The sequence below is a fragment of the Bombina bombina genome, chromosome 6 (assembly GCF_027579735.1).
Source record: "Bombina bombina isolate aBomBom1 chromosome 6, aBomBom1.pri, whole genome shotgun sequence".
In the NCBI taxonomy this organism is placed as follows: domain Eukaryota; kingdom Metazoa; phylum Chordata; class Amphibia; order Anura; family Bombinatoridae; genus Bombina; species Bombina bombina.
Window position 1 is genome coordinate 1,005,694,899 of NC_069504.1, and position 25,040 is coordinate 1,005,719,938.

General features: G+C 39.8%; 1 protein-coding gene across 3 annotated transcripts in view; it reads right to left on the reverse strand.

Annotated features, from left to right (window-relative positions):
* The window catches only part of FAXDC2 (fatty acid hydroxylase domain containing 2), a 176,667-nt gene that overhangs the window by 84,001 nt on the left and 67,626 nt on the right, over window positions 1-25,040 (reverse strand). For all 3 annotated transcript variants that reach the window (XM_053718707.1, XM_053718706.1, XM_053718708.1), the window contains one exon: window positions 16,022-16,113. In XM_053718707.1, the coding sequence (XP_053574682.1) occupies window positions 16,022-16,113 (92 nt within the window). The remainder of the gene's footprint in view (window positions 1-16,021; window positions 16,114-25,040) is intronic.

Below are 25,040 nucleotides of genomic sequence, written 5' to 3' on the forward strand. Positions count from 1 at the left end.
AATTAAATAAAATTATCTAAAGAACAAAAAATCAAACACAAAATTACAGAAAATAATAAAGAAATTACAAGATTTTAAAACTAATTACACCTAATCTAATCCCCCTAACAAAATTAAAAAAAAGCCCCCCCCCCCCCAAATAAAAAAGCCCTACCCTACACTAAATTACAAGTAGCCCTTAAAAGGGCCTTTTGCGGGGCATTGCCCCAAAGAAATCAGCTTTTTTACCTGAAAAAAAAAAATTACAATCCCCCCCCAACATTAAAACCCACCACCCACACAACCAACCCTACTCTAAAACCCACCCAATCCCTCCTTAAAAAAACCTAACACTAACCCCCTGAAGATCATCTTACCGGGAGACGTCTTCACCCAACCGGGCCGAAGTCTTCATCCAAGCCAGGCGAAGTGGTCCTCCAGACGGGCAGAAGTCTTGGTCCATCTTCAAGACATCCGATGCGGAGCATCCTCTTCTTTCCACGGCCGACGACTGAATGAAGGTTCCTTTAAATGACGTCATCCAAGATGGCGTCCCTTTAATTCTGATTGGCTGATAGAATTCTATCAGCCAATCGGAATTAAGGTAGAAAAAATCCTATTGGCTGATCCAATCAGCCAATAGGATTGAGCTGGCATTCTATTGGCTGTTCCAATCAGCCAATAGAATGCCAGTTCAATCCTATTGGCTAATTGCATCAGCCAATAGGATTTTTTCTACCTCAATTCCGATTGGCTGATAGAATTCTATCAGCCAATCGGAAATGAAGGGACGCCATCTTGGATGACGTCATTTAAAGGAACCTTCATTCTGTGTTTAGCCGTTGGAAGAAGAGGATGCTCCGCGTCGGATGTCTTGAAGATGGACCTGCTCCGCACCGGATGGATGAAGACTTCTGCCCGTCTGGAGGACCACTTCGCCCGGCTTTGTTGAGGACTTCGGCCCCGGTTGGGTGAAGACGTCTCCCGGTAAGGTGATCTTCAGGGGGTTAGTGTTAGGTTTTTTTAAGGGGGGATTGGTGGGATTTAGAGTAGTGGGGTTGGTTGTGTGGGTGGTGGGTTTTAATGTTGGGGCGGGAATTTTAATTTTTTTTTTTCAGTTAAAAGCGCTGATTACTTTGGGGTAATGCCCTCAAAAGGCCCTTTTAAGGGCTATTTGTAATTTAGTGTAGGGTAGGGCTTTTTTTATTTTGTTAGGGGGATTAGATTGGGTGTAATTAGTTTAAAAAATCTTGTAATTTCTTTATTATTTTCTGTAATTTAGTGTTTGGGTTTTTTTGTACTTTAGATAATTTTATTTAATTGTAATTAATTGTATTTAATTTAGGTAATTAATTTAATTGTAGTGTAGTGTTAGTTGTAATTGTAACTTAGGTTAGGTTTTATTTTACAGGTAAATTTTTCTTTATTTTAACTAGGTAGTTATTAAATAGTTAATAACTATTTAATAACTATTGTACCTAGTTAAAATAAATACAAAGTTGCCTGTAAAATAAAAATAAACCCTGAGCTAGCTACAATGTAACTATTAGTTATATTGCAGCTAGCTTAGGGTTTATTTTATAGGTAAGTATTTAGTTTTAAATAGGAATTATTTAGTTAATTGTAGTAATTTTATTCAGATTTATTTAAATTATATTTAAGTTAGGGGGGTTAGGGTTAGACTTAGGTTTAGGGGTTAATAACTTCATTATAGTGGTGGCGACGTTGGGGGCGGCAGATTAGGGGTTAATAAATGTAGTTAGGTGGCGGCGATGTTGGGGGCAGCAGATTAGGGGTTCATAAGTGTAATGTAGGTGGCGGCGGTGTACGGAGCGGCAGATTAGGTGTTAATAATATAATGTAGGTGTCGTCGATGTCGGGTTGGCAGATTAGGGGTTAATAAGTGTAAGATTAGGGGTGTTTAGACTCAGGGTTCATGTTAGGGTGTTAGGTGTAGACATAACTTTTATTTCCCCATAGGAATCAATGGGGCTGCGTTAGGAGCTAAACGCTGCTTTCATTGCAGGTGTTAGTTTTTTTTTCAGCCGGCTCTCCCCCATTGATTCTTATGGGGAAATCGTGCACAAGCACGTTTTACCAGCTCACCGCTAACGTAAGCAGCGCTGGTATTGAGGTGAGATGTGGAGCTAAATTTTTCTCTACGCTCACTTTTTTGCGGTTAACGTCGGGTTTGTAAAAACCTGTAATACCAGCGCTGTCTGTAGCACCGCACCCCTGTTAACGCAAAACTCGTAATCTAGGCGCAACTGTTTAAACCTGGAATGCATTTTGGAATCTAATGTAGTGGAAGATACATTTTAAGAGCTGTCTAGGTTCATTGATACTTTCACAGGATTATTTAGGTGCGCTTTTTAAATATGCAGTAAATGGGCAGTAAAGTCAAGATTAAAAGTTCATGATTCTGATAGAACATGTAATTTTAAACACTTTTCCAATTTACTTTTATTATCAAATTTGCTTTGTTCTCTTGGCATCCTTTGTTTAAGAGTAAACCTAGGTAGGCTGATAGGAGATCAGGAGCGTGCATGTCTTTAGCAGTCTATGGCAGCAATGTTTACAACATTGTATAACACTACAATAAACAATGTTGCAGATAAAGCTGTCAGATGACTAAAGACATGTGCACGCTCCTGAACTCACCTAGGGTTATTCTTTAACAAATGATACCAAGAGAACTATGCAAAATTGGTAATAGAAGTAAATTGGAAAGTTGTTTGAAATTTCACACTCCATCCTTTCAATTTAAATTAAATTTTGACTTTACTGTCCCTTTATGTACCTGTTCTAAAAACAGAAACTGGGGGCACACAAAACTGACAGATACTAGTTAAAGGGACATGAAACCAAAATTTTTTCTTTCATGATTTGGATAGAGCATGCTATTTTAAACAACTTTCTAGTTTACTTTATCTAATTTGCTTAATTCTCTTGATATCCTTTGCTGAAAAGCATATCTAGATAGGCTCAGTAGCTGCTGATTGGTGACTGCACATTGATGCCTCGTGTGATTGGCTCACCCATGTGCATTGTTAGTTCTTCAACAAAGGATATCTAAAGAATGAAGCAAATGAGATAATATTAGTAAATTGGAATGTTGTTTAAAATTGTATTCTCTATCTGAATCATGAAAGGAAAATTTGGGGTTTAATGTCTCTTTAAGTCACACCTCTGTAGGTTACTCTAAAATTATTTTCAATAAACCCCTTTGTTTACTATGGAAGGGAAATTTCCATTTACATGTGTGACATTGACCTATTTTAACCCTAATCTATCCTCATCACTGATTAACCATATGAATACCATATAGTAGGTATTGAAAAGAATCACCCCTCCTTGAAAATAATCACATTTTGTTGCTTTGCAGGAGCATATCAGTCCCTGGTAGTGGCAAGGCACTGTCAAAAGATCTTGGATGTTATAAGTTTCACTGAGTAACAACTGGATAAACAAAAACTGTGTCTGTCTTTATTTCAGGCTCCAAAGGAACAAAATGTGATTCTTTTCAAGTGGATGATTATTTTCAATACCCATTGTATGTATCTTGACATGATTGGCATACTTCAATACTCACATCAGGACCCCAGCATCTTCAAATGGTCTGGCGTAATCTTTTAAAGTGAATTTTTGTGGATAAATAACGATAATCTCCAGATTACCCAACACAGACCCTATCAGTTATAATCCGCAGGATAAGGAGAACCAGGAGGAAATTAAGATTTCAATATTTTATCAGTCAGAATATCATAAGATTACCTTAAATTACCTTAATCCTATCGGAAAGATATAGTTATTACTTTCCTTGTACATGGGACATCACAATGTGCCATAATCACTATTTTACATCTTGAATGATAATACATCCAGATCTAACTAGATTCAATCCTATCACTAGGACTCCCCCAGATATACAATATTAATGAGATTATATAATACATTATTTATCTGAAGACTATGGCCCATATTTATCAAGCTCCATACGGAGCTTGAAGGGCCGTGTTTCTGGCGAGTCTTTAGATTCGCCAGAAACAGCAGTTATGAAGCAGCGGTCACAAAGACCGCTGCTCCATAACCTGTCCGCCTGCTCTGAGCAGACAGACATCGCCGGAAATCAACCCGATCGGGTTGATTGACACCCCCTGCTGGCGGCCGATTGGCCGCGAGTCTGCAGGGGACGGCATTGCACCAGCAGCTCTTGCAAGCTGCTGGTGCAATGCTGAATACGGCGAGCGTATTGCTCGCCGTATTCAGCGAGGTGGTCCGCCAGACCTTGATAAATAGAGCCCTATGGATTAACATCCACATCCTAGGTCTTTCCAGATAAAGTTACTATTCAATCTTTAATTGTTCAAGTGGAGTCTTAGCATTGTGATTTGCTATTTATATATTGCACTACAGTTACCCGGCAAATTTAACCCTGATTTAGGTTAAAATTATTTCCTGTGGTTTTAATAAGTATTGTTTTTCCATTATTTTAAATGCCCTAATAAAAGTTATATTTTAAATTTTGTTTCCCTTGAATATCTGCCTCTCGTTGCTCATTAATCCCAGTTCACAATAAGGGACCTTGAGTGCTTTCTAAGTGTACATTTTTCGGTGGTCATGTACCACCTTTCTGTGAAAAGACAAGAGTAATTTAGGGGCTGAGCAGGAACCTGCAGCCTGTATCAGGCCCCGTGGTGGAATTCAGCCCCCTGAGGTGACCCGCGGATCATCGCTACAGACCGGGTGCTCAGTGAAAATTTCCCGCAGGCGAGTGAATCAAGTGGCGCCCTAACATAGCAGAGAATCTTAATGGAGGGAGAAGTACTGTGAACCTCAATGGAAAAACTCCAACTTTGAGGAGATAGCTACAAAGCGGAGCCGGACAGTGTGGGCTACCACTCCTAGAACCGGATCTAGGGAACATGACAGAGGGAAAGGAGTACTGCACATCAAAGCGGCATAGCAACTAAGGACCCGTCTACGTCTGTATCAGGAGGCCGGTACAAAGGACACAGGGAGGCGCCATCTTGGATGGAGAAAGTAAGTGCGTAGCTCCAATTACACACACACGCACAGTACAGGTGGCGAGCCTCAGACCTACCTGGAGGATACAATACTCTGCCACATACAGAGACTCTCAGCACAAATAAGGGATACCCACCCTGCTTACACAGTTAAAATAAATTTTGGGCTAGGCCATAAATAAGGGGGGCAAAGAGACTGTACGGTAGACATACCAGAGGTACACACGCAGAGGGGTTCAGTGATAGCCACTAACCATTAATGAGGCTTGGATCTGGGTCTCAGGGATACCCCAAGCAATAAACATGTACAGGCTGTAACAACCCCACGGGGCAGCCCTATATACACAGTATAATCCTAACTGTAACCAGAAAGTTTCAGTAACCTGGAGAGGTGTTCAGTCACAGCAGGGAGATGCAATGCAAACCCACAGGGGGCCCTCTCATGCCACTGAACACCAGAGACTATCCTAATAATCTCCCTGATCTACAGAGCTAATATGTAGCTACAAAAGAGGGGATAAAGAGGGTACCCGCTTAAATCTATGAAATGGGCAATGCACCCTCTCAACTTCACCCTACCTCTAACATGAAATAGCCGTGACAAAGCTACCCACGTATACACCCTATCCTTATCATCTGCCTTACTAGGGCCACAGAAGGTAGTGGTCACTTCAGATACCTGTCACAAGGGTACACCTTAATAGAAGAAGAGGCTCTAAAACTTGTATACATCTGCAATAACACACAAAAGTAAAGAGGGCCCACTACAACCCGCAGTAAGGGGCTGAGAAGATATTAATACTAAGATTTGACTACTAGGAGGGTGGTAAAGGGCGATAAATCAGCAAAATCGACTGCAACGACTACGTCTTCCTTTTTAAAATCTTCTCAACCGACCAAATCTAATAAAGACATGGAGACAGAAGAAGAATCAGATCAGGACTCTCTGCAAAAGCTAGAGGATAACACCCCACTTACAAAAGCTGACTTGCGGACTTTGGTCTCCAAAAGGGACATTGCTGACAATTTCGAGAAATTATGGGAGAAAATAGATTCAATCCACACCTCAGTGACCACCAGTCTGTCTGAAATTAAGTCGGACCTAACAGATATGGGAAACAGAATTGATATATTACAGGACCAAAAAGATGCAATGGTAGAGAATGTAGACAAAGTCTCACAAGTGGTCTCTTCACAACAACAACTTTTACTGGACTTTCAAGACAAGCAGGAAGATCTGAAGAATAGAAGCAGGAGGAATAACATCAGATTAAAAGGAGTTCCAGAGGAAGTGACCAACAAAGAGATTCCTGCATACATTTCTCAACTCTTTAGCCAAATAATGGGAACACCCCCTGATTATGTTTTCCATGTTGAAAGGGCCCACAGAGCCCTAAAGGCTTAACCGAAAAATGGTCTCCCCCCACGAGATGTGGTGATAAAACTAACTTTCTTCCCAGATAAAGAAAAAATACTCCAAGCTTCCAGGAAAAATCCTACCTTCAAATTCTAGGGGAACGTGATCCAATTCTACCAAGATCTAAGTTTACGGACCATGCAGCGAAGAAGTGCGCTGAGACCCCTGACTAAAATACTGAGGAAATATCAGATTCAATATAAATGGGGATTCCCCTTTGCCTAATTCATCACAAAAGACTCTAAGATGATCAGCATCAAGGAGCCAGAGGATATACCGGAAGTATGCAAGGTCTTGGGTCTAAAAGTCCCAGTTCTTCCTGAACCTGACTCTCCCCCATTTCATAGGATCACCTCTGCAAGTCTCTGCCTTAAACAAAATGGCAGAAAGTTAATCGCAAGAGGTAGAAGACAAAGGAGACCAGGGAAGGGGAACTTTAATCTTCTTTCAATCCATCTATGAGGTACAGAAATAGACATTGCAGGAGCTACAGGTGTATCCAAGAGGTGCAAAATGAAGGTGACAGTGAAAAATCTGATAAAGTGACCTTTTCCAGGTTTTTCCTTTTTCTAGGTTTTTCCAGAACTATTGACTATTATAGAGCAGCCAGATTGTCACAGGACTCTATGCTCTTGAAGAGGTCGGAGGAAGCTATATGGTTTCATTGGAAGCGGAATTGAGGGAATGGGAAGATACTCAATCTTGTGGGATACACAGACAATACACTCTAGTAAAGCATCCCCTAAGACCCACACATTAAACTTGACAGTAAACATATGGACGAAAGCGGTGAAGAGAGGAGACCTTATCCCGGAATACTCCCTACTAACACCAATTCGGTATCTCCTGTCTGGCGACCCCCGCATGCAGATCAAAAAATGGGAAAATAAGGGGTTATATAGGGTGGCAGACATTGTGGAAAGCGGGAAACTGATTTCATTCTCCCAGTTACAGAGAAAACTACTGCCTGACAAGCTACACTAGTACCTCTACCTTCAACTAGGATCCTCCCTGCAAAGATTCTTTAAAAAATCCCCAAGTAAGATGTCTACAGTTCAATTGCCCTTCTAGAAATAAGCACTCCATATCCAGAATCTACTTAGCCCTACAATCCTCCCTGAATAAAACCAAATCTCCCATAATGATAGCATGGGAAAAAGAGCTGAACATAGTTAGAGAGGTACAGGAGTGGGAGGTACTGTTTCAGTCTGCAGACAAAGGGCTTGTGAGTGTAGACCTAAAGGAAAACATTATGAAGACTATATTTAGATGGCATTTGACCCCGGTGAGAACCTCCCACATGTATCAACATGGGAACAATTTGTGCTATAGAGGATGTGGGGAAGTAGGCTCCTACAAACACATGTGGTGGGAATGTGCGGAGGTGAGAGGGATTTGGAGACTACTGTCTACTCTCATTAATCAACTACTTGATGAGGACTTTGCCCTCACTATTCAACAGGCTCTATTACGTGAATATATAGATAATTTCCACAGACACCTCAACACCTTTATTAGAATCCTATGCACAGTCACGAGGAACTGCATCGCAAAGTATTGGAAAGTAGATACCCCCCCCATGGCTAGAGATATATAATAAAATTCAGTACACCTATACTATGTATGAGTCTGCAGCTGATATATTAAACAATAGAGATATGATCGACAAGATTTGGTACTACTGGATAAGTAAAGCAGTACAATCTAAGTGAGTATGATTTGAATAACACTATTGATAGTGCATCGTGATTTATTGTAAAGTAGAAATAAGACAATCAAACATAACTGGGTGTCACTGAGTTTCTGGATACTCAGTGACATCCAGTTATGTTTGATTGTCTTATTTCTACTTTACAATAAATCACGATGCACTATCAATAGTGTTATTCAAATCATACTCACTTAGGCCTAGATTTAGAGTTCGGCGGTAGCCGTCAAAACCAGCGTTAGAGGCTCCTAACGCTGGTTTTGGGCGCCCGCTGGTATTTGGAGTCAGTGATTAAAGGGTCTAACGCTCACTTTACAGCCGCGACTTTTCCATACCGCAGATCCCCCTACGCCATTTGCGTAGCCTATCTTTTCAATGGGATCTTCCTAACGCCGGTATTTAGAGTCGTTTCTGCAGTGAGCGTTAGAGCTCTAACGACAAGATTCCAGCCGCCTGAAAAAAGCAGGAGTTAAGAGCTTTCTGGCTAACGCCGGTTTATAAAGCTCTTAACTACTGTACCCTAAAGTACACTAACACCCATAAACTACCTATGTACCCCTAAACCGAGGTCCCCCCACATCGCCGCCACTCGCTTAAAATTTTTAACCCCTAATCTGCCGACCGCCACCTACGTTATACTTATGTACCCCTAATCTGCTGCCCCTAACACCGCCGACCCCTGTATTATATCTATTAACCCCTAACTTGCCCCCCACAACGTCGCCGCAAGCTACTTAAAATAATTAACCCCTAATCTTCCGACCGCAAATCGCCGCCACCTACGTTATCCCTATGTACCCCTAATCTGCTACCCCTAACATCGCCGACCCCTATGTTATATTTATTAACCCCTAATCTGCCCCCCTCAACGTCGCCGACACCTACCTACACTTATTAACCCCTAATCTGCCGAGCGGACCTGAGCGCTACTATAATAAAGTTATTAACCCCTAATCCGCCTCACTAACCCTATCATAAATAGTATTAACCCCTAATCTGCCCTCCCTAACATCGCCGACACCTACCTTCAATTATTAACCCCTAATCTGCCGACCGGAGCTCACCGCTATTCTAATAAATGTATTAACCCCTAAAGCTAAGTCTAACCCTAACACTAACACCCCCCTAAGTTAAATATAATTTACATCTAACGAAATAAATTAACTCTTATTAAATAAATAATTCCTATTTAAAGCTAAATACTTACCTGTAAAATAAATCCTAATATAGCTACAATATAAATTATAATTATATTATAGCTATTTTAGGATTAATATTTATTTTACAGGCAACTTTGTAATTATTTTAACCAGGTACAATAGCTATTAAATAGTTAAGAACTATTTAATAGTTACCTAGTTAAAATAATTACAAATTTACCTGTAAAATAAATCCTAACCTAAGATATAATTAAACCTAACACTACCCTATCAATAAAATAATTAAATAAACTACCTACAATTACCTACAATTAACCTAACACTACACTATCAATAAATTAATTAAACACAATTGCTACAAATAAATAAAATTAAATAAACTATCTAAAGTACAAAAAATAAAAAAGAACTAAGTTACAGAAAATAATAAAATATTTACAAACATAAGAAAAATATTACAACAATTTTAAACTAATTACACCTACTCTAAGCCCCCTAATAAAATAACAAAGCCCCCCAAAATAAAAAATTCCCTACCCTATTCTAAAATACAAATATTACAAGCTCTTTTACCTTACCAGCCCTGAACAGGGCCCTTTGCGGGGCATGCCCCAAGAATTTCAGCTCTTTTGCCTGTAAAAAAAAACATACAATACCCCCCCCCCAACATTACAACCCACCACCCACATACCCCTAATCTAACCCAAACCCCCCTTAAATAAACCTAACACTACCCCCCTGATGATCTTCCTACCTTGTCTTCACCATGCCAGGTTCACCGATCCGTCCTGGCTCCAAGATCTTCATCCAACCCAAGCGGGGGCTAGACATCCACTGAAGAAGTCCAGAAGAGGGTCCAAAGTCTTCCTCCTATCCGGCAAGAAGAGGACATCCGGACCGGCAAACATCTTCTCCAAGCGGCATCTTCTATCTTCTTCCATCCGATGACGACCGGCTCCATCTTGAAGACCTCCAGCGCGGATCCATCCTCTTCTTCCGACGACTAGACGACGAATGACGGTTCCTTTAAGGGACGTCATCCAAGATGGCGTCCCTCGAATTCCGATTGGCTGATAGGATTCTATCAGCCAATCGGAATTAAGGTAGGAATTTTCTGATTGGCTGATGGAATCAGCCAATCAGAATCAAGTTCAATCCGATTGGCTGATCCAATCAGCCAATCAGATTGAGCTCGCATTCTATTGGCTGTTCCGATCAGCCAATAGAATGCGAGCTCAATCTGATTGGCTGATTGGATCGGCCAATCGGATTGAACTATATTCTGATTGGCTGATTCCATCAGCCAATCAGAAAATTCCTACCTTAATTCCGATTGGCTGATAGAATCCTATCAGCCAATCGGAATTCGAGGGACGCCATCTTGGATGACGTCCCTTAAAGGAACCGTCATTCGTCGTCTAGTCGTCGGAAGAAGAGGATGGATCCGCGCTGGAGGTCTTCAAGATGGAGCCGGTCGTCATCGGATGGAAGAAGATAGAAGATGCCGCTTGGAGAAGATGTTTGCCGGTCCGGATGTCCTCTTCTTGCCGGATAGGAGGAAGACTTTGGACCCTCTTCTGGACTTCTTCAGTGGATGTCTAGCCCCCGCTTGGGTTGGATGAAGATCTTGGAGCCAGGACGGATCGGTGAACCTGGCATGGTGAAGACAAGGTAGGAAGATCATCAGGGGGGTAGTGTTAGGTTTATTTAAGGGGGGTTTGGGTTAGATTAGGGGTATGTGGGTGGTGGGTTGTAATGTTGGGGGGGGGGTATTGTATGTTTTTTTTTACAGGCAAAAGAGCTGAAATTCTTGGGGCATGCCCCGCAAAGGGCCCTGTTCAGGGCTGGTAAGGTAAAAGAGCTTGTAATATTTGTATTTTAGAATAGGGTAGGGAATTTTTTATTTTGGGGGGCTTTGTTATTTTATTAGGGGGCTTAGAGTAGGTGTAATTAGTTTAAAATTGTTGTAATATTTTTCTTATGTTTGTAAATATTTTATTATTTTCTGTAACTTAGTTCTTTTTTATTTTTTGTACTTTAGATAGTTTATTTAATTTTATTTATTTGTAGCAATTGTGTTTAATTAATTTATTGATAGTGTAGTGTTAGGTTAATTGTAGGTAATTGTAGGTAGTTTATTTAATTATTTTATTGATAGGGTAGTGTTAGGTTTAATTATATCTTAGGTTAGGATTTATTTTACAGGTAAATTTGTTATTATTTTAACTAGGTAACTATTAAATAGTTCTTAACTATTTAATAGCTATTGTACCTGGTTAAAATAATTACAAAGTTGCCTGTAAAATAAATATTAATCCTAAAATAGCTATAATATAATTATAATTTATATTGTAGCTATATTAGGATTTATTTTACAGGTAAGTATTTAGCTTTAAATAGGAATCATTTATTTAATAAGAGTTAATTTATTTCGTTAGATAAAAATTATATTTAACTTAGGGGGGTGTTAGTGTTAGGGTTAGACTTAGCTTTAGGGGTTAATACATTTATTAGAATAGCGGTGAGCTCCGGTCGGCAGATTAGGGGTTAATAATTGAAGGTAGGTGTCGGCGATGTTAGGGAGGGCAGATTAGGGGTTAATACTATTTATGATAGGGTTAGTGAGGCGGATTAGGGGTTAATAACTTTATTATAGTAGCGCTCAGGTCCGCTCGGCAGATTAGGGGTTAATAAGTGTAGGCAGGTGTCGGCGACGTTGTGGGGGGCAGATTAGGGGTTAATAAATATAACATAGGGGTCGGCGATGTTAGGGCAGCAGATTAGGGGTACATAGGGATAACGTAGGTGGCGGCGGTTTACGGAGCGGCAGATTAGGGGTTAAAAGTGTAATGCAGGGGTCAGCGATAGCGGGGGCGGCAGATTAGGGGTTAATAAGTGTAAGGTTAGGGGTGTTTAGACTCGGGGTACATGTTAGAGTGTTAGGTGCAGACGTAGGAAGTGTTTCCCCATAGGAAACAATGGGGCTGCGTTAAGAGCTGAACGCTGCTTTTTTGCAGGTGTTAGGTTTTTTTTCAGCTCAAACAGCCCCATTGTTTCCTATGGGGGAATCGTGCACGAGCACGTTTTTGATGCCGGCCGCGTCCGTAAGCAACTCTGGTATCGAGAGTTGCATTTGCGGTAAATATGCTCTACGCTCCTTTTTTGGAGCCTAACGCAGCATTTGTTTGAACTCTCGATACCAGAGTTAATTTTATGGTGCGGCCAGAAAAAAACCCGCGGAGCGTTAACAGCCCTTTTACCGCCGAACTCCAAATCTAGGCCTTAGATTGTACTGCTTTACCATTGGCATGTACAAAATATAGTTCTATATGTAGGATGTTAATGAGTATTGTTATTTGAACTGAAACACCTCAAAGACTCTAGAAGATGTGACAGACTTTTTTTTTTCTGTCTTCTGAATTAGACACTTCTTATATGTGGGTGTGTCCCACAAAGCCACTATAGATGAAGAAGGGAAATGGGGATCAATGTGGAAAAGCGTTTGTGATACAAAATTATGTTGATCTTCCCCTCCTTTCTTATGTACTTTTGACATGGGGAATTGAGGTAAAATTTACGTTGTACGTGATTTATAAAAAAATTTCAAGTGAATTTTTGATTCTAAGTCAGTGTTTCTCAACTTCAGTTCTCAATGATTGCAGTAGATGTAACCCATGATTGTGCAATCACATTTTAAAACCCAGTTATGAAGACACCAGTACTGTAAGTGACAAACACAACAATGTGAGTGTGAATTAGAGCAGTCTATCTCATCTCCACTTCTCAAAGACCCCTAACAGGCCAGATTTTCATATCTGAACTAGAGCACAGGTGAAATATGCTGATAGTTGAGATCAGGTTGATAACTATGGTTAACGATAAGCTGATTATTTCACCTGTGCTCTTGTTAAAATGAGTCTATTTGTAATGCATTGTTTAAAAAGATAGATAATCCCTTTATTACCCAGTTTTACTACCCCCAGTTTTGCATAATAAACACTTATATTAATACACTATTTATCTGATTATTTTGTATCTAAGCCTATGCAGACTGCCCCCTTATCTCAGTTCTTTTGACAGACATATTTTAGTCAATCCTTGCTGACTCATAAATAACTCCATGGTAAAGAGCACAATGTTATCTATATGGCACACATGAACTGGCACTGTATAGCTGTGAAAAACTGTCAAGATGAACTGAGATAAGAGGCGGCCTTCAAGGGCTTCAAATTTAGCATTTGAGCCTACATAGGTTAGCTTCCATCAAAGAATACCAAGAGAACGAAGTAAATTTAATGTTAAAAGTAAATTGTAAAGTTGTTTAAAATTGCATGCCCTATCTGAATCATGAAAGTATAATTTCTTTCATCTAGGTAGCGAGAGTCCACGAGATAGTTACTGATGGGATATACATTCCTACCAGGGCAAAGTTTCCCAAACCTCAAATGCCTATAAATACACTTCCCACCTCACTCATACCGCAGTTTTAAAAACTTTGCCTCCTTGGCATGATGTGTTTGATTGAAGCCCAGTTCCTCTCTAAGTGCAGTGTTTGTCTGAGGGATGTGAAGGGAGTATTGCCTGATGATACCATGTTTTCACCTATGGGAAAGCTTTTCATAAGGCTCTCTGTAAATCGGTCTCAGGGATTCTTCTGCTGCCTCCCTTTATAGATCGACAATATACTCTTGCACCATTACCTCTGCTTATATGTTTCAGTACTGATTTTGCTGTCTGCTATATGTGGTTGGTTTTTCTTACGTGGTAAGTATATACCTTTATTATTTAAGACACTCTCCACTATGGATTGGGCACTTTTTAAGTAAAGTTGTTATATATTGTTTGTATACATGCCTTGAGTCAGTAATTCAGTGCTCTTTTTTAGCAACTTTAATTAGTGGCTAAATGTTGACGCTACTAAAGATTTCAGAAAGACTTCTAGTCTATTTGTTATTTTTTCTGGTTCCAGAAAAGGTTAGAAAGCCTCTGCAATTTTTTTAGCATCTTGGATAAAACTTCTGATTCACAAAGCTTATTTGGAGGTGAGGCAGTCTCTGCATCAGAGAATAACATTTCATTCTACAAGATCAGTTGCCACATCTTGGGCTTTCAAGAATGAAGCTTCAGGTGATCAAATCTGCAAAGCAGCCACTTGGTGGTCTTTGCATATCTTTACTAATGTTTACCATTGTTACGTTTCTGCTTCTTCGGAAGCAGCTTTTGATAAAAAAAGGTTCTTTAGGCAGCTGTCTCAGTTTGATTCTAGTGCCTATGATTTAATTTTTATTGAATTTTTAAGAAAACTGAATTTTTTTGGATTGAATTTCTCAGTGGAAATAGCTGTTTTTATTTTATCCCTCCCTCTATAGTTACTTGTTGACTTCCACATCTTGGGTATTATATCCTATCAGTAAATAGCTCGTGGACTCTTGCCACCTATATGAAAGAAAACATAATTTATGTAAGAACTTTTTCATGGTGGTGAGAATCCACAAGATGCACCCATTTTTGGGGGTTATGATTTTTTTGTTTAAAGCACATTATCCTATTCCTCTTTTTTATGCTTTTACTCCTTATACACCTCACTAACTTGGCTAAACATTAAACTGAGGTGTATTTATAGGCAATAGAGGTTTGGGAAACTTTGCCCCTTCCTGGTAGGAATGTATATCCGATCAGTAACTAGCTTGTGGACCATGAAAGAAATTAATTTATCAGATAAGTTCTTACATAAATTCTGTCCCTTTAAGATGATTCAACGAGCTATGATTACAGCTTGAATGCTGAAACACGTAAGCTGTATGTTACTTGTTGTGTTTTAATGGAGATTCTCAGTTTCCTGTGAACTTTTAATCTTCTAATAAATGTTAAGTTTTACATCATCAATTTAATTTGACTCAATGAATCATGTTTTACTAGCCTTCATAGCTGGATGTAATGAAGACTCTTTGTGTTCACAGGTTGAGCTCCTATTGGGTTACAGGTTTGGTTACATCAAGAGCTTCTGTTCACTGCCTTTACATTGTGACAGAGCGGATTGTTTTCCTTTTGGGATCAACACCTTCCCAGGGATATCTGGTGATTTATTTTAGACCTTTGAGTACTTCTTTACTTTTGACTATTCTGATATTTCTACACTTGGATGGCACGTTTCTGCTTCTATCCTTCCTGGAGTGTCATTTGTGTTCCAGGAGCCCTGCCCTCCCTCTCGAAGTGTTCTGGTTGTCCGCCATCGCTATGGTCTTTCAATGCTCAATGATGATATATTACAAGACTGGACCAGCAGAGGTTGGTCATAGGGGCATTTCTTCAGTTTCCTCTATCTTGTCTTCTTTTGTCTCCCCCTTCCAAATCCTCTCTCTACTTCCCTTTTCTCCCTCCCTCTCTTCCGCCCTTCTTTCCCTCTCTCTCCCTCCCTTCTGCCCTTCTTTCCCTCTCTCTCTCTCTCTCTCTCTCTCTCTCTCTAAACAATACTACACTCTAAAAGCTTTCTCTTAAGGCTAAATTATACTATTAATATCAAACGGGTTTGTTTTGATAGTGGAACAGAGTGGGCGGAGCTGTTGAACAGTAAGTTGTCAATATTATAGTTACCTGCTTGCTTGCTCTGCTACACAGTGTCCCTGTAATTTTTTATTTTTTCTAAAAGGTTGGCAACAATGTTTAATGTTCTTAACATAAAATGTCCATGTCCATGTCCATTTAAATATGTTTGTGCCATAGTACTTACCATGTCACTGAATTCCTAAAAGCAGCAAAGGTAAGAAGCCCTGTTCCTAATACAAAAGCAGTCTTCTTCACAGAGTCCCATAATTGTCCATCCTGTAAGAAATAATAGTGACTGTAGATTACAAAGAATTTGTGATCATTATAGAGGGAAAACAGTGCAAGTGGTGGGGGAAATGTGTTTGTGTTGTATATTAAAAAAAAAAAAAAAAAAGAGATAAAGTAAGTGTATAAAAAGGAATGGTCTAAACAATAACAAGTAACATGGTTTAGGGGTAGTTTTAAAGGGATAGTTTACTCAAAACAAAAATCCTCTCTAATTTGTTCCCAATGATCTACTTTACCTGCTGGAGTGCATTAAATTGTTTACAAGTCTATAGCCCCTTTGCAGGGTCAGTGTCACATTTGTGTTGTGTCAAAGTGGTACGTTAACTATGTCTATAGCCCCTTTGTAGGGATTAAACACATTCCATTGGGGGGGGTTGCTATTGTTAAAATTATATGTTCTAATGAACAAGAGCATTTCATATTTCTACTATAATGTCTCTTTAATTAAATATATAATGTGTATATATGTGTATATATATATATATATATATATATATATATATATATATATATTGTCTGTATTATACTTTCATTATTTATTTTGTCCTCTTTTCCTGTAATTCCATTCTGAAATTGTGAACTTTTCAGTTCCTGTTCGAAATGAAAATGCAGAACACTATTATATTTCACACAGCCATTGGCTGCACACTCTAGTGACCTATTATAACTGTCCCTTATTGGCCACAGCAGAAAAGGTAACCTAAGTTACAACATGGCAGCTCCAATTGTTTTACAGACACTAAAATGTCACATTTATTGTGTCAATATTTAAACAGCTAATGAAACTTTAAAAAATATATTCACATTTACAGACTAGTCTTTTCTTTGAATGCATCATTCTATCTAGCATTTATTTAGTGTTTAATGCCCCTTTAATGACAGAACAGCACCTTAGTGCCTAGGGTGAGCTTCTATTATAGATAATGGCTTTTTTCTAAAAAAAATTTTTTTTTTTTTTTTTTTTAAAGTTTTTATTTAAACTGTATCTTTACATAACAAGTAGAAAGTGTGAGACAAGAAGTAACATTGAGTACTTGGTGAATCTTACGTGTACCATTTGTAGACACGAACAAGGTACTGATGTCAAGTATATGGGGGGGAGGGGTTGGGGAAGATAAGAGAAATGAGAAACTAAGGGGAAACGGATGGGAGGAGTTGAGTGTTAAGGAGGATGGGTTTACTCCATGGCTGTAACATTAGGTTTCCACATACTGTTAAATATTGTTCTCCAGTCCGCCCAAACAAGCTTAAAGAGATCTGACTTATTTAGTGAGTAAAAAATACTCTTTTTCCATGGTGTAGATATATGCCATGAAGTTAAGGATCTTGGACCAATTTGGCGGAGAGGTGTCTTTCCAAGATCTGGCTATAGATGCTTTGACTGTAACAAAAATGTAGATGCAAAGATAGGAGTGGTGTTTAGAAAGGGTATGGGTGCCAATGTGAAGGAGTGCAAGGGCAGGTGTTTTAGGTAAAGGAATGCCCATTTTGGACAGAGTGAGAAAGCAAGTATTCCATAATGGTTTTATTTTGGGGCAATCCCACCAAATATGCAAAGTATCGCCAATGTGACCACATTTGCGCCAACACATGGGAGAAGCAGTGTTGTACATTTTGGCTAACCGCGTAGGGATATAATACCAATGCGTTAGTACTTTATGATATGTTTCCATCAAAGTGATGCAATGAATAGCTTTTTTGGTGAGAGTTAAGGTATGCTGCCAAATTTGGGGGGGGGGGGAAGGGGAATGGTGATGTTCAGGTAAGTTTCCTATCGTTGCTGTGGAGAGGGGTTTGCAAAGACTTTTTACTTTTTCAGGTAGTTTCCCAAGCAGTGACAGGGCGGGTTGAGCCCGGTCTAAATCCCCAGTTGACCAAAAAGCTTTTTAGTCTTGCAAACTCATAATTCATGTAGTGGGGGATAGCCTTGTTTTCATCTAGTGTATGGGAGCGAGCTTGTGGAGAGGGTGTACAAAGGTCTCAGACAATTTGGACACCTAGCTGAGTCCATTTATTTTTGTCTTAAATCTTTTATTTGGCTGTATCACCCACAGCCTAATTAAAAATGTGGAAGTAAGGGTTCAGGTACAGTCTGCAGAATTAGGTAGCATTTAAAATATGCAGTTTAGTGGTACAAGGAGTAAAGAGGGGAAAAAATAATTTAAAGGGATATTCTACTTTAAAAATCAAATGCTCCTCTTCTTTTACCAGAGCCATTATAGTGGAAAAACTGCATGGTGTAATTCATTAGATTATTTTAGCACTAGTGATCCTGCAATGCTATGTGTTTAACCCCTGCAAAGGGGTTAAATACATAGTTAAAATATCATTTGGGGTCTACAAACACTGCAGATCCCAAACAGACACAGTAGCTGACCCAATTAACAGTGGTGCTTGCGCAACCCAGCTGTGCATCTACTGCTGCTGATTTGATTTTGTGTTTAATCCCTTTGCTGCTGCTGATTTCTATTTTGTGTTTAATCCCTTTGCAAATGGGTTAAACACATAGCACTGCAGGGTCTCTAGTGTTAAAATGACATACAAATTAATGCATATTATTTCTTTCATGTAATTGGCAAGAGTCCATGAGCTAGTGACGTATGGGACATACAATCCTACCAGGAGGTGTAAAGTTTCCCAAACCTCAAAATGCCTATAAATACACCCCTCACCACACCCACAATTCAGTTTTACAAACTTTGCCTCCTATGGAGGTGGTGAAGTAAGTTTGTGCTAAGATTTCTACGTTGATATGCGCTTCTCAGCATTTTGAAGCCCGATTCCTCTGAGTACAGTGAATGTCAGAGGGATGTGAAGGGAGTATCACCTATTGAATGCAATGGTTTTCCTCAAGGAGATCTATTTAATAGGTTCTCTGTTATCGGTCGTAGAGATTCATCTCCTACCTCCCTTTTCAGATCGACGATATACTCTCATATTCCATTACCTCTACTGATAGCCAAACCAGTACTGAAACGGTTATCAGCTATATGTGGATGGGTGTATTTTGGTAAGTATGTTTTCATTACTTAAGACACTCTCAGCTATGGTTTGGCACTTTATGTATTTATATAAAGTTCTAAATATATGTATTGTACTTATATTTGCCATGTTTCAGGTTTTCAGTATATTTCATTTTGCAGACTGTCAGTTTCATATCTGGGAAATGTTTTTTTTAGGAAAAATGTATTTCTTACCTGGGGTGTAGTCTTTTCAAATTGACTGTCTTTTAATTTCGCAGGCAGAATTAGGCTCGCGAGGGCGCAAAATGCTAAACTTTATTGTGTCATTTTTTGCGCAAGATTTTTTTGGCGCGAAGTTACGTTCATTGATGCAATTTCGTAATTTCCAGCGTCTTAGTTGACGCAGAGTCCTTTACAAGGTTGCGTCTTCTGTGACGCGAGTGTGTCATTTCCGGACGTTTTTGGTGCCAAAATATATCTTTCTGTTTGTGCCGTGCGTCATACTTGGCGCCAAATATTTTCATTATTTAAGATCCCATTCTTCTATGCCTCTTGCCTTTTCTCTATATCAGAGGGCTATGCTGTTTGCATTTTTTTCCCATTCCTGAAACTGCCATATAAGGAAATTGATAATTTTGCTTTATATGTTGTTTTTTCTCTTACATTTGCAAGATGTCTCAATCTGATCCTGTCTCAGAAATCACTGTTGGAACTCTGCCGCCGGATAACGGTTCTACCAAAGCTAAGTGCATTTGTTGTAAACTTGTGGACTTTATTTCTCCAGCTGTGTTTTGTAATAGTTGTCATGATAAACTTTTACATACAGAAAATGTATCCATCAGTAGTAGTTCATTACCTGTTGCTGTTCCCTCAACATCTAATGCACAAGATATACCTGTAAATGTAAAATAATTTATTTCTGATTCTATACAGAAGGCTTTGTCTGCCATTCCGCCTTCTAATAAACGTAAAAGGTCTTTTAAAACTTCTCATAAAGTTGATGAAATTTCAAATGACCAACAACATACTGAATTATCCTTCTCTGATGAGGATCTATCTGGTTCAGAAGATCCTGCCTCAGATATTGACACTGACAAATCTTGTTATTTGTTTAAAATGGAGTATATTTGTTCTTTGTTAAAAGAAGTGTTGATTACATTGGATATGGAGGAAACTAGTCCTCTTGATATTAAAACTAGTAAATGTTTAAATTCTGTTTATAAACCTCCTGTGGTTATTCCAGAGGTTTTTCCAGTTCCTGATGCTATTTCAGATACGATTTCTAAGGAATGGAATAGGCCTGGTACTACTTTTGTTCCTTTTTCAAGGTTTAAAAAATTGTACCCTTTGCCAGCAGTTTCTTTAGAGTTTTGGGAAAAAATCCCTAAAGTTGATGGGGCTCTCTCTACTCTTGCTAAACGTACTACTATTCCTACGGAAGATAGTACTTCTTTTAAGGATCCTTTAGATAGAAAACTTGAATCCTATCTAAGGAAAGTCTATTTATATGCTGGTCATCTTCTCAGGCCTGCAATTTCTTTGGCTGATGTTGCAGCTGCATCAACTTTTTGGTTGGAACATTTAGCGCAACAAGAATTGGATTCTGATTTGTCTAGCATTGTTAGCTTACTCCAACATGCTAATCATTTTATCTGTGATGCTATTTTTGATATCAAAATTGATGTTAAATCTATGTCTTTAGCTATTTTAGCTAGAAGAGCTTTGTGGCTTAAATCTTGGAATGCTGATATGACTTCTAAGTCCAGATTGCTATCTCTTTCTTTCCAAGGTAATAAGTTATTTGGTTCTCAGTTGGATTTGATTATTTCAACTGTCACTGGGGGGAAAGGGAGTTTTTTTGCCTCAGGATAAAAGACCTAAGGGTAAATCTAAAGCTTCTAATCGGTTTCGTTCCTTTTGACAAAATAAGGAACAGTAATCTAATCCTTCCCCCAAGGAATCTGTTTCCAGTTGGAAACCTTCCTCAAATTGGAATAAATCCAAGCCATTTAAGAGATCAAAGCCAGCCACCAAGTCCGCATGAAGGTGCGGCCCTCATTCCAGCTCAGCTTGTGGGGGGCAGATTAAAATTCTTCAAAGATGTTTGGATCAATTCGGTCCAAAATCAATGGATTCAGAGTATTGTCTCTCAGGGGTACAGAATAGGATTCAGAGTAAGACCGCCTGTGAGAAGATTTTTTCTCTCACGCATTTCAGCAAACTTAGTAAAGACTCAGGCTTTCCTGAAGTGTGTTTCAGACCTGGAGTTATCAGGGGTAATAATGCCAGTTCCGTTTCAGGAACAGGGTCTGGGGTTTTATTCAAATCTATTCATTGTCCCAAAGAAGGAAAATTCATTCAGACCAGTTTTGGATCTAAAGATTTTGAATCGATATGTAAGAGTACCAACTTTCAAGATGGTGACTATAAGGACTATTCTGCCTTTTGTTCAGCAAGGGCATTATATGTCCACAATAGACTTACAGGATGCATATCTTCATATTCCGATTCATCCAGATCACTATCAGTTCATGAGATTCTCTTTTCTAGACAAGCATTACCAATTTGTTGCTCTTCATTTTGGTCTAGCGACAGCTCCAAGAATCTTTTCAAAGGTTCTCGGTGTCCTACTCTCTGTAATCAGAGAGCGGGGTATTGCAGTGTTTCCTTATTTGGATGATATCTTGGTACTTTCTCAGTCTTTACGTTCTGCAGAATCTCACACAAATCAACTAGTGTTGTTTCTTCAAATACATGGTTGGAGAATCAATTTACCAAAAAGTTTTTTTAATCCTCAGACAAGGGTAACCTTTTTAGGTTTCCAGATAGACTCAGTGTCCATGACTCTGTCCCTAACAGACAAGAGATGATTAAAATTGGTTTCAGCTTGTCGGAACCTTCAGTCTCAATCATTCCCTTCAGTGGCTATGTGCATGGAAGTTTTAGGTCTCATGACTGCAGCATCGGACGCAATCCCCTTTGCTCGTTTTCATATGCTGAACCAATGGTGCAGGGATTATACAAAGATATCACAATTAATATCCTTAAATCCCAATGTTCGATTCTCTCTGACTTGGTGGTTAGATCACCATTGTATGATTCTAGGGGCCTCTTTTGTTCATCCAACCTGGACTGTGATCACAACAGATGCAAGTCTTTCAGGTTGGGGGGCTGTTTGGGGATCTCTGATAGCACAAGGGGTTTGGAAATCTCAAGAGGCGAGATTATCAATAAATATTTTAGAGCTCCGTGCGATTCTCAGGGCTCTTCAATTTTGGCCTCTGTTGAAGAGAGAACCGTTCATTTGTTTTCAGACAGACAATATCACAACTGTGGCATATGTCAATCATCAGGGTGGGATCACAGTCCTCAAGCTATGAAAGAAGTATCCCGGATACTTGTTTGGGCGGAATCCAGCTCCTGTCTAATTTCTGCGGTTCATATCCCAGGTATAGACAATTGGGAAGCGGATTATCTAATTCCTCAGACTTAACATCCGGGAGAATGGTCTCTCCACCCAGATGTGTTTTCTCAAATTGTTCAGATGTGGGGGCTTCCAGAAAACATAATTTATGCTTACCTGATAAATTTATTTCTCTTGTAGTGTAGTCAGTCCACGGGTCATCCATTACTTATGGAATATATCTCTTCCTAACAGGAAGCTGCAAGAGGATCACCCAGCAGAGCTTGCTACATAGCTCCTCCCCTCACATGTCATATTCAGTCATTCGACCAAAGCAGACGAGAAAGGAGAAACCATAGGGTGCAGTGGTGACTGGAGTTTAATTAAAATTTAGGTCTGCCTTAAAGACAGGGCGGGCCGTGGACTGACTACACTACAAGAGAAATAAATTTATCAGGTAAGCATAAATTATGTTTTCTCTTGTTAAGTGTAGTCAGTCCACGGGTCATCCATTACTTATGGAATACCAATACCAAAGCTAAAGTACACGGATGAAGGGAGGGACAAAGCAGGAACATTAAACAGAAGGAACCACTGCCTGAAGTACCTTTCTCCCAAAAATAGCCTCCGAAGAAGCAAAAGTGTCAAATTTGTAAAATTTTGAAAAGGTGTGAAGCGAAGACCAAGTCGCAGCCTTGCAAATCTGTTCAACAGAGGCCTCATTTTTAAAGGCCCAGGTGGAAGCCACAGCTCTAGTAGAATGAGCTGTAATCCTTTCAGGAGGCTGCTGTCCAGCAGTCTCATAGGCTAAACGTATTATGCTACGAAGCCAAAAAGAGAGAGAGGTAACCGAAGCCTTTTGACCTCTTCTCTGTCCAGAGTAAACGACAAACAGGGAAGAAGTTTGACGAAAATCTTTAGTTGCCTGCAAATAGAACTTCAGGGCACGGACTACGTCAAAATTATGCAAAAGTCGTTCCTTCTTTGAAGAAGGGTTAGGACACAGTGATGGACAATCTCTTGATTGATATTCCTGTTAGTAACTACCTTAGGTAAGAACCCAGGTTTAGTACGCAGAACTACCTTGTCTGAATGAAAAATCAGATAAGGAGAATCACAATGTAAGGCAGATAACTCAGAGACTCTTCGAGCCGAGGAAATAGCCATCAAAAACAAAACCTTCCAGGATAACAGCTTGATATCAATGGAATGAAGGGGTTCAAATGGAACGCCTTGAAGAACATTAAGAACTAAGTTTAAGCTCCACGGCGGAGCAACAGTCTTAAACACAGGCTTAATCCTAGTTAAAGCCTGACAAAAAACCTGAACGTCTGGAACTTCAGCCAGACGTTTGTGTAGAAGAATAGACAGAGCAGAAATCTGTCCCTTTAACGAACTAGCAGATAAGCCCTTTTCTAAACCCTCTTGTAGAAAGGACAATATCCTAGGAATCCTAACCTTACTCCATGAGTAACTCTTGGATTCGCACCAATATAAATATTTACGCCATATCTTATGGTAAATTTTTCTGGTAACAGGCTTCCTAGCCTGTATTAAGGTATCAATAACCGACTCCGAGAAGCCACGCTTTGATAGAATCAAGCGTTCAATCTCCATGCAGTCAGCCTCAGAGAAATTAGATTTGGATGTTTGAAAGGACCCTGAATTAGAAGGTCCTGTCTCAGAGGTAGAGACCACGGTGGACAGGACGACATGTCCACTAGGTCTGCATACCAGGTCCTGCGTGGCCACGCAGGCGCTATCAGAATCACCGAAGCTCTCTCCTGTTTGATCTTGGCAATCAAACGAGGAAGCATCGGGAATGGTGGAAACACATAAGCCATGTTGAAGACCCAAGGGGCTGTCAGAGCATCTATCAGCACCGCTCCCGGGTCCCTGGACCTGGATCCGTAACAAGGAAGCTTGGCGTTCTGGCGAGACGCCATGAGATCCAGATCTGGTTTGCCCCAACGAAGAATCAGTTGAGCAAAGACCTCCGGATGAAGTTCCCACTCCCCCGGATGAAAAGTCTGGCGACTTAGAAAATCCGCCTCCCAGTTCTCTACGCCTGGGATGTAAATCGCTGACAGGTGGCAAGAGTGAGACTCTGCCCAGCGAATTATCTTTGAGACTTCCAACATCGCTAGGGAACTTCTGGTTCCCCCTTGATGGTTGATGTAAGCCACAGTCGTGATGTTGTTCGACTGAAATCTGATGAACCTCAGAGTTGCTAACTGAGGCCAAGCTAGGAGAGCATTGAATATTGCTCTTAATTCCAGAATATTTATTGGGAGGAGTTTCTCCTCCTGAGTCCATAATCCCTGAGCTTTCAGGGAGTTCCAGACTGCACCCCAGCCTAGAAGGCTGGCGTCTGTTGTTACAATCATCCAATCTGGCCTGCGAAAGGTCATCCCCTTGGACAGATGTGGCCGAGAGAGCCACCATAGAAGAGAATCTCTGGTCTCTTGATCCAGACTTAGTAGGGGGGACAAATCTGAGTAATCCCCGTTCCACTGACTAAGCATGCACAATTGCAGCAGTCTGAGATG